The sequence below is a fragment of the Artemia franciscana genome, chromosome 10, assembly GCF_032884065.1.
Source record: "Artemia franciscana chromosome 10, ASM3288406v1, whole genome shotgun sequence".
NCBI classification, from domain to species: Eukaryota; Metazoa; Arthropoda; class Branchiopoda; order Anostraca; family Artemiidae; genus Artemia; species Artemia franciscana.
Window position 1 is genome coordinate 26,441,288 of NC_088872.1, and position 11,316 is coordinate 26,452,603.

Below are 11,316 nucleotides of genomic sequence, written 5' to 3' on the forward strand. Positions count from 1 at the left end.
AATCCTTTAAGTATTGCAGGCAACTAGCCAAAGGCAACCTCCTTTTGGCAGCATAGCGATAAAAATTTAAGTCATTCTGCAAACATGGAAACACTTTCAACATAGTCAATAATGCTGCCAATTTTTATCCTATTGTTATATCAATTGCAATCCCAAACTAAAGATACGAAAAAAGCGCATTTTTTGCAGGAGTGTATGCAGAGAGCAAAAGAGCAATACAAAAACTTCCCTCCTAAATTCACACACATTAACTGATTGACAGATGCCTGGATCACTAGTTCTGCTTTTGTTTTTGACGTTCGCAGATTTATCATGGGTTGCACAAATCAGAATAGTTATCCCAAGTTCTGTGTTTAAAAATCCCCGAAAACTGTCAGAAGGCTCCCCCTCAGAACTGTCAGAAGCAGTGATGGGTAATGGGTTCTGAGAAGTGGCATTCAATTTTGCTCTTGACCTACCATAGCTACCCCAGATGGTGAAAACTTCAAAGTATACTTTGGCAACTGCCTTTTAACAGGAAATTATATAAAAAACAAGTTTTTTTTAAACTGAAAGTAAGGAGCGACATTAAAACTTAAAACGAACAGAAATTACTTCGTATATGAAAGGGGCAAGGGGCTGCTTCCTCATCAACGCCCCGCTCTTTACACTAAAGTTTGACTCTTTCTCTCAACTCTTCTTTTTAAAACAGTAAAAAACTTTAGCGTAAAGAGCGGGGCGTTGACGAGGAAGCAGCCCCTTTCATATACGAAGTAATTTCTGTTCGTTTTAAGTTTTAATGTCGCTCCTTACTTTCAGTTAAAAAAACTTGTTTATTTTTTATTTTTGAACGTTTTTGAATCAATGCATGTTTTGATTTTGGCTCTCCGCAGAGGAATAATTAAAACGAAATTTGCATATTTTTTTTTTTGGCTAAATGGCTTACTCATATTTTTGATCGAATGATTTTGAGAAAAAAGGAGTGGGGGAAGAAGCCTAGTTGCCCTCCGAGTTTTTGGTTACTTAAAAAGGCAACTAGAACTTCTAATTTTTTACGATTGTTTTTATTAGCAAAAGATATACGCACCTTATAAATTAACTTACGTAACGAACTTTTGTATTCTCATGTTTTTATTACATATATGAGGGGCTTACCCCCACGTCAGTACCTCTGAATCACAAAAGCCGTAGAATAAATGGTTGAAACTACTAAAAATAATTTAGCGTAAAGAGCGAGGTATTAGGAGGAGGTGAGCCCCTCGTATAGCGTAATAATTTCTGTTCGCTTTAAGTTTTAATGCTGCTCCTTACTTCCAGTTGAAAAAACTTTTTCATATTTATTTTTTCATTGTTTGTTTTTTTAAGTAATGCTAGAAAATCCTGCGCTCCCCTCATGGAAATTTTCTTCCCCATGACAAATTCCTCCATGGAAAGTTTCTCCAACATGTCCCCTCTTCCCAAACCCTCCCCCCAACCCAAAAAAAAATCCCCCTGAAAACGTCTGCACACTTCCCAATAACCATTACTACATGTAAGCACTGGTCAAAGTTTACAACTTGTAGCCTCTCCCACGGGGAATGTGGGGGAGTAAGTCGTCCCCAAAGACATAGTTAAAAGGTTTTTCGACTACGCTGAATAAAATGGCTATCACAGAATTTTTATCCGTTGATTTTGGAAAAAATATTTAGCGTGGTAGGGGGCCTAGGTGCCCTCAAATTTTTTTGGTCATTTCAAAAGGGCACTAGTACTTTTCATTTCAGTTAGAATGAGCCCTCTTGCAACATTCTAGGACAAGATGGTCGATATGATCACCCCTGGGGAAAAAAACAACAAAAAAACAAACAAACAAACAAATAAACACGCATCCGTGATCTGCCTTCTGGCAAAAAATACAAAATTCCACATTTGTGTAGATAACAGCTTGAAACTTCTACAATAGAGTTCTCCGATACGCTGAATCTGACAGTGTGATTTTCGTTAAGATTCTATGACTTTTAGGGGGTGTTTCCCCCCATTTTCTAAAATAAGGCAAATTTTCTCAGGCTCGTAACTTTCGATGGGTAAGACTAAACTTGATGAAACTTATTTATTTCAAATTAGCATTAAAATGCGATTCTTTTGATGTAGCTATTGATATCAAAATTCCGTTTTTTAGAGTTTTGGTTACTATTGAGCCGGGTCGCTCCTTACTACAGTTCGTTACCACGAATTGTTTGATCATATCTGTTATGTAAGAGAATGGCTATCCAAGAATCAAAAACCCATTTGAAGGAGTATCAAACAGTTCGTGGTAACAAACTGTAGTAAGGAGCGACCAGGCTCAATAGTAACCAAAACTCTAAAAAATAGAATTTTGATATCAATAGCTCCATCAAAAGAATTGCATTTTAATACTGATTTTAAATATATAAGTCTCATCAAGTTTAGTCTTACCAATTAAAAGTTAAGAGCCTGAGAAAATTTGCATGGTTTTAGAAAATAGGGGGAAACGCCCCCTAAAAGTCATAGAATCTTAACGAAAATCACACCATCAGATTCAGCGTATCAGAGAACCCTACTGTAGAGGTTTCAAGCTCCTATCTACAAAAATGTGGAATTTTGTATTTTTTGCCAGAAGGCAGATCACGGATGCGTGTTTATTTGTTTGTTGTTTTTTTTTCCCAGGGGATGACCGTGTCGACCCAGTTGTCCTAGACTGTCGCGAGAGGGCTCATTCTAATGGAAATGAAAAGTTCTAGTGCCCTTTTTAAGTGACCAAAAAAATTAGAGGGCACCTAGGCCCCCTCCCACGCTAATTATTTTCCCAAAGTCAACGGATCAAAATTCTGAGATAGCCATTTTATTCAGCGTAGTCAAAAAACCTTATAACTATGTCTATGGGGACGACTTATTCCCCCACAGTCCCCGTGGGAGGAGCTGCAAGTTGCAAACTTTGACCAGTGCTTACATATAGTAATGGTTATTGGGAAGTGTACAGGCGTTTTCAGGAGGATTTTTTGGTTGGGGGAGGGGTTGAGAAGAGGGGGATATGCTGGGGGAACTTTCTTTTGAGGAATTTGTCATGGGGGAAGAAAATTTCCATGAAGGGAGCGCAGGATTTACTAGCATTACTTAAAAAAAACAATGAAAAAATTAAATATGAAAAAGTTTTTTTCAGCTGGAAGTAAGGAGCAGCATTAAAACTTAAAACGAACAGAAATTATTTCCCATATGAGGGGCTCACCTCCTCCTAATACCTCGCTCTTTACGCTAAAGTATTTTTAGTAATTTCAACTATTTATTTTACGGCTTTTGTGATTCAGGGGTCACTCTTAATGAATTGGGACAAAATTTAAGCTTTAGTGTAAAGAGTGAGGTACTGACGAGGGGGCGAGCCCCCTCATATATGTAATAAAAACATGAGAATACAAAAGTTCTTTACGTAAGCTAATTTATAAGTTACGTATATCTTTTACTAACGAAAATATTCGTAAAAAATTAAAAGTTCTAGTTACCTTTTTAATCAACCGAAAATCGGAGGGCAACTAGCCTTCCTCCCCCACTCTTTTTTTCTCAAAATAATACGATCAAAATTATGAGAAAGCCATTTAGCCAAAAAAAAGAAAATCTGGGGAGAGCCGAAATCCAAACATGCATTGATTCAAAAATGTTCAGAAATTAAATAAAAAACAAGATTTTTTAACTGAAAGTAAGGAGCGACATTAAAACTTAAAACGAGCAGAAATTACTTCGCATATGAAAGGGACTGCTTCCTCATCAACGCCCCGCTCTTTACGCTAAAGTTTTTTACTGTTTTAAAATGAAGAGTGGAGAGAAAGAGTCAAACTTTAGCGTAAAGAGCGGGGCGTTGATGAGGAAGCAGCCCCTTCCATATACGAAGTAATTTCTGTTCGTTTTAAGTTTTAATGTCGCTCCTTACTTTCAGTTAAAAAAAATTTGTTTTCTTTATTTAATATCATTTAGAACCAGATGAGTAAAATGACAGAAAAGCTCGATACTTTTGATCTGGCACAACTGATTGACACTCACACATGTCCATCGTTCAACGGATGAAATGTAGCACATACTACTTAGCTTTGACGCTAGTTATCATTACTCCTAATAATACATGCCTGTGGTGGGACGCTCAGATAAATAAGAAGCATAGCTCTACCATCACCAACCATCGTCTATGAATACAGCAGTCATATGAGTTGGACCATAAATCTTATTTATGAGAGCAAATGGTATGTTAGCTTTATTTGGTAGCTTGTTGACACAGCCATATGCAATGGTCTGCTACCTTATAGGGTAAAAAGAAAAGGTAGAGGATACGGCATTAGACTTTACAGTCCGTACCGGCGGTGCTGATCTCCGTTTCTTGGCCCTTCAGCCAGGAAGTGCAATGGGGGGTTGGGGGCCAGCCATCCCGTGCTTTCGCATACCCTTCCTGTTTACCTTCCCCAGATTTCTCCAGGTACCCATTTAGAGCTGGGTCGACTCTGGCTAAGCTTACAGAGTCACGCCACTGAACCCCGTCCCAAACTGAAGAATTGGGTACACTGGGATTCGAACCCGCGTCCTCTCAGACAAGGGATCCCGAATCCAGCGCACCAACCCACTCGGAACCTTATAGGGAGGACGTCAATACAGAGATTTCTGAAATGAATATATCGCGCTGGGACTTTCATAGTTCATGCTATTTTAATGATGCTGATTAAGAATTGTGTAGAATTCTCTAGTTAATAGAATTGAACTTTTTCAAATTACACTATTTTCAGTGTTACCATTTTACTTGTGTTTGTTTGTAAACCTAAAGGTTATTTCTGAGGAACCTCATTTTGATGTCCAAAAGTCTTGACATAAAGAACGGATGAGCCAACATGCCGGAAACCTCCTGGACTAAAGCTGTAATCAGGATAAACAAAGTCCTATAGTCACTACACTAAGCAGTGGATTGGAACGCTGACCAAAGAATCTGCAAGAGTGGTTAACCTTCATTTTTGTTTATAAAGGGTGGTTTTATTCCATTCTGTGTAGCCAAATCCAGAAGGCAAACTAGGACAACATACAAAGAACAACAATGTCTGAAGGTTGCCAGTTTTGACCACTGGTGTATTTTCTACATTAATTTATATTTAAATCATAATTTCTATAAATATACAGAAAATTAAGCATTTATGCAATTATTATGACGGAATTGCACACTCTGGAAGTTTTCACTTAGAATTTCCAAGAGCAGTTAACTTGAAAAAAAAATCCGAGTATTTGGCAAATGAAAAGCACTTTGGTCAATACCATTTCATGCGGTGTGATTACTGAATTTGATTCAGAGCCTAGTAAAAAAAGAAATGTTTTTCATAATGTAGCCAAAGGCATGATATGATATATTTAAGGCAAGCCGTTGGGGTAAACCAGTTTAAAATTTAGTATAATAAAATAATTCCAGCCAGATGCCCAGCTAATATGCAAAAAGAAATTATCTTGTGATTTCTTATGTCAAACCGAGTGCCTTTCCATTGGCCTTAATTTTGCTGATTAGAGTTTTCATTCATTCTACATCCAATTTATTACTTACTTGACTACAAATGCTCAAAATGTCTGTGCGGGAGATTGTGAGACCAAAGCAAAACTAAGCTCGTATTTTGCCACTCTACATAGATCACTTTATTGTGACTCAGAATCATGTAAACTAATTAATTTTAGCAGAGATGATGGATTCGAGGTAAATTTCAGTCCATCTCAAACTTGTGTAGCTGAAGAGGCCTGATGGTAGTACTTGCTATAATTAGACTCTTCGCTGCTTCCAGCACCACTTGTCAAATTCATCCAGATTTCGCTGTTCTTTTATTGTTTTCAAACACGTAGCGGCCACTTATTTTTTTACATTCTTTTTTTTCAAAAATTCTTGTCTCCTATTGTTAGTCAGTATCTAGTTGATTGCTCTGTGTCTTGTATGTTCCAATAACAAAGGGGAAGGGAGGGGGTAGAAGAAAACCCTGGCAAAACTAAAAGGACAGAAGGCTGTATTTGAAAACGGTTTAGATTAAAAACTTATATTAAAGAACTGCTTTGTTCTAATGGTTTCATTTATTTCTGAAGAATATATTTAGAAAGAAGAAGAACAACAGAATATTTGTCCAAAAAGCACCCGATCTAACCTTTTTCAATGAAAATATATTTTTAATTTTGAATCCTCTCTCCGGATATAACTTGAATTCCTTACGCTTTCCATTTCTTGAAGTCATTCATATAGAAACGTCTCATATTTTATTTTATATATTATTACGTCATTTTTCTTTAAAAAGGTCACCCCAGTAGAAATAATTTGACCGATCCTATGGATAGCATAGACACAAGTGTTCTCGGGGAATTTAACGATCCTTTGTAAGTACATGCTAATTCACGAATATTTTTGCTAAAAAATCAGTTCTAATTTTGTGTTTTAGTTACCGCTCAAGAATATAAAGTTCTTGCCACCGATTACGATGCCTGGGCCATAGAATACAGATGCCAAGACCATGGAGTCACCAGCAGAAGAGGTAACATATTTATTCTCATTGCTTCATGGATAAAAAAGCTACACTTGTGACTTATATAGCTATAAATTTGAGCTTTATTAATTTCATTTTACTTTTTTAGTTTCATCATGTTACTATAAGTATATTACTGAAATAACGGTACGACGTATTATGCTGACCACAATCAAGTTCCTGATCTGAGTAAAACCGGTTTCTCTGTCTGCTTTTGGTGATAATTAGCTTAGTCTCATTGAGACACTTAGTATAAAGAGTTGGTTAGGTTAGGTATTTAATAAAATGCGTTCGGGAGATGACTGATTTCCATAGTTCTCTGCTGTAGTTTCCATAATTTTCTTTACTAAAGTATTATATTTTCATAATATTTTATCAGAATTAACCCAACTTCATTTCTTTGGTGTGGTCTCTACAACACTTAAATACCAATAAAATTAATGATTTGAATCTGTCGTCAGATTGCACAAAGTCTCAATCCCAAGAAATTAACTAAATAAACTGATTTAAAAGCAAAGATCGTCGCAAATTTTACGAGACAAATGAGGAACAAGTAACAATACAAACTGTTCTTCATCATCCAAATTATGACTTAAGGAATAATGAGACTCAGAGCCCTCAAAAATATGCCTTGTAGCTAAATCAGCTTTATAATATTTTCTCCGACCCATATAATTGGTTATATATCGAATTATGAATTTGGGTTTATATCAAGTTATCGAATATTTTCTGTCTTGTTTCACCGTAAATAAATAGCTAGCAGAAGAGCAAGTGACTCTCGCTTCATAATAGAAAGGTGCGTAATGCTCAATACATAATATTAAAAAATGACCATTTCCGACGACAAAACGCTATCAATTACGAAAACACTGGGTATAGATAAGGTTTAGATTTGACTGACCAAATAAGTAGAGGTAGTTTCTCGAATGATTTCCTATATCTGATTCTTAAGCCTGCTGCATTAACGCCATAAGTTTCTACGCACATGCAGAAAACCCAGCTGGCAGGTGCAATGAGACATTTCTTGTTCCTTCCTACATAAAAATTTGTTTGTGATGTAAGATATCATGTTCGAACTTCTTCAGAAAATTAATTTTTATTTTACCGCCTAAGAATCTCGTACAAAGGGCAGATGAAATTTTTAACTGTAACCCCCCCTTCCTCAATTGAAAATATCTTTAATTTATGATTCAATGATAAAAGTACGAAAATTTAAACAATGATTTACCCACAAAATTCCGCCTTCTATCTTCCAAGTTTTTTATTTATTTGATTAATATGGTATTTCTAATTTTTTTCGATGATAACCTGGATGCACATAGTGTCTTTTGATTTAGTTTAGCCTCCCTCTCAATATTCCTCGAAGCTTCACATTAATACATTAGCTTTTTATGACACATCCAGGACCAAATATTCCTTACCTTTCCTAATGACCGATTTATGTAAAAAATAATTTCAGATCAAAACAAGATGTTCACCAGTTGATTCACCTTGTCCAAAACCCCTATAAAGGAAACTTACAGTCCCCTGGCTTCAACAAAAAGAAAAATCTATTGGAAAAAGTTATAATCACGGCTAACATCATAATATAGCATTTAATTTTTACAAACTCTCCCATATTTTAAGTTACCTCAAAAATACTAACGATTTAGCTATATTTCCAAGTTAGTTTTTTACTATAAATGATTACAAACAGGAAAAGCCTAAGACTTTTTCTTATTTGGAATAGTAATAGACGAAACCCAGAGACTCAGGCAGTGGTTTGTTCTTTACTAGGCTTGAGATATCTCTACAGCCTTGATACCGATAAAACTTACATATTCCCCATTTATAATTACTTGTATCGATCCTTTATCCTTTACATAAAAATCATTCCTGAAAACCACAATTTTCTAAGATTTTTGTGAGTTGTTTAATTATTTTAAAACTGCATAGCTTTATGTAGAGGTAATTTTCATTAGAAGTTGAGTTCCAAAACCGTTAAAACTAGGTGGGATAGGGTGGGCTAGCTACAAATTGTCACGGTGGCTTGAACATGCAAAGTCTTGGTTCAAAGAAACGCGGTATTTTCATTAAAATCTCTCGAAGTAGCTCTTAATAGGGCTTAAATTTACCTCTAATATCAACCCTCCCCTCTGGAATTGGTTACTAGAATCCCCAGCTTTCTTTAATTCATGGTTATTTTTAATATATGTTATCCTATGTCTGGTTTTTTGCAATTTTTGTTTTTCGTTTGTTGAGTTTTAAGTACTTTTTCTGTGTTTTAAAAGTTCGATAAGGATAAAAGTTCGATACATAGTCATTTACGTAATGGAATATCTAACGCCGATGGTATGTGACATCTCATTGATTCAATAGCTATCTTAACCTGTCTAGGTCCTGTTAGAATGCTAATAACCCTGTAATATGCAGCTGTATCTAGTGGACTAAAAACCAATAGCATTGGAATGCTTATGCGCTCTCATGCGAAAAGGATTGGAAATCATTTAATCGAGCCAGTTAATGGAACAGGGAATTCTCCTTGCGTACAATAGGTTATTTCGTTGAATCTATTACCTGAAACGTAACGTTAGACATAAATTGCTGGTCCAACTGTCTAAGGTGCAATTCCATTGGACGGCAATGCCCTTTCGAATCCTAGCGGGTACAAAAATCATTTAAATATAAAAAAAGAAAATAAAATCTCTTAAAGTATTACAAAACATCCAATTTATGCATCGTCATTACCTAGCACCCGCGTGTACACTGCCGTTACGTAGCAACTACGTGTGCCCCCCACCATTAGGTGACAACCAAGTGTAAGATTGCGTCACAACCCCCATGCCCATCGTCATTATTTAAAATCCCACATGTTCGCTGCCATTACGTGACATTTCATGTTTTCACCGCTAATATATAACACCCACGCGTGCGCCACCATTACGTAACACCCACGTTTAAGATTGCGTTACATAACCCCGCTTGCACCTTCATTATGTAACAGCCCAAATGTGCACTACAATTGCATGACATCTCACGTGTACACAGCCATTACGTAACACCCACCTGTGTGCCTTCTTAGGTCACAACTGGGGATTTCCCCACGGGGCCTAAGTCTAGCAGGTCACGTGTAAATGCGTCCTCCTTAACATAAGTAACGTTCCCCTATGACATAAAAACTAAAGAAATCATAGAGAAAAACACCTTGAAAAAAGTCTTAATTATCATCTTGAAATGTCTTAAGACGTCTTGAAAACTCTTGAAGAAAAATATCTTAAAAACGTCTCGAAATGTCTTGAGACGTCTTGAAAAACGTCTTGAAGAAAAATCTCTTAAAATACGTCTTGAAGTGTCTTAAAACGTCTTGAAAAAACGTCTTAAAGAAAAATGTAAAAAAACCGCATGAATAGTGGACTCTAACACGGCCTGTTATGTAACATACCAAACCTTATTGCGTAAAATTCGAAGAAATACTTAAGCAAATTCATGCAAGATTGCGTCACCCTGAATCCTATGACGTAACATGCATTTGAATCTCTTAGGAGACATTTCCTATTACATAACATTCACCCGCATCTTGCCCTGAGGAATTTGCCGTTAAACCTTCTTCGTGATTAACGGTGAAGAAGAAAGGAGTAGTGCCTATGGCTCATTTTAAAACCATCTGGGGGATACTACTTCAGAGGTTTAATGGCTACTTATTACTCAAGTCATATCTAAGGACGGTAATTCGATCTAAGACAAGTTCAAAAGCAATGAGTTATACTGGCTAATTCGATTTTCTTTTCAGAGTCCCTCTGGATACTAACGAGGCAGCCATCCCCTCCAAAAACTATACTTGATTCAGCTCATGAGTACCTAAATTTGATCCATTTTAAAACCAAAAGTCTCGGCAAGGTCAATCAGTCATGTCATGTGAACAATGGACACGACGAAGAAGATGCAGAACAGGCCTTTAGACGGCAATGGCTACGCTCTGAGATTCGAGCTCCCAGAAAGCCAGTAAACCAGACCATTAGAAGAATACCTTCAGTCAGCCTTGAAGCTTCGACGTTTCATCATACGCGAGTTCCAACAAAAAATTTGATACAAGATGAGATGCAAAATCACAAATCAAATAGACCTTTAGTATCAAAAGTGACTAGTGCAATGCTCCCTTTCAAAATGATGAAAAGAAGGACAGACAAAGAAAAAAAACGAGGGAAACTTCAGACATATGACCATAGCAAAGTTTACAATATGACCGCTGAGAACCTGCTGTTAATAACATTGCTAGGTGCTTTTGTATGATAATTTTCATTTTAATGAAAGATTTGCTCAGGCTATATATATTTATTATAACTAAGTTTCATATTATATGCATATTAATAAATTGAGTGTAGATTCTTCTTCATCCTATTACTTGGTTCTCTAGCTCTAGAGTTAAGTCTCAAGTAAATATTCTTGGTTGAGCTGTATGTTTCCCAGGAGGTTAAATCAGCAAGGCAATTTAACAAAACCAAGGAAAGTATACACTATGGCCATTTTTCCTTCAGCAGAGGAAGACGGTATGGCCTGTTTTTCAACAAAGCTCTTTGTTCAAATAGATTTGAGCTGTAATCGTTATTCCAGTTCCCAAAATAAATGGATATAGGTAGTTTTAATATTATCGATCGTTCTAATTAGTTTTTGACTCATTCAGGCAAATCTTGCTCATAAGCCAAATGAGGGTCTCATCAACCTTTCAGTTTTTAAGAATATAAAAGGCCCTTTTACGGGAAAAATTGGTTTAAAATGTGATTGCGTCTCAGTTGAAAGTTTATTCTACATTAATTTAAAAAGGTCCCAAACTGAGAATTCAGCATGA

At 36.3% G+C, this 11,316-nt stretch overlaps 1 protein-coding gene across 1 annotated transcript in view; it reads left to right on the top strand.

The window, feature by feature from the left end:
* Positions 1-10,868, top strand: part of LOC136031992 (apolipoprotein D-like) — a 56,571-nt gene extending 45,703 nt beyond the window's left edge. The window contains exons 4-5 of the mRNA XM_065712055.1: positions 6,408-6,500; positions 10,261-10,868. Of these exons, the coding sequence (XP_065568127.1) occupies positions 6,408-6,500; positions 10,261-10,760 (593 nt within the window). The 3' untranslated portion in view covers positions 10,761-10,868. The remainder of the gene's footprint in view (positions 1-6,407; positions 6,501-10,260) is intronic.
* Positions 10,869-11,316: the final 448 nt, after the last annotated feature.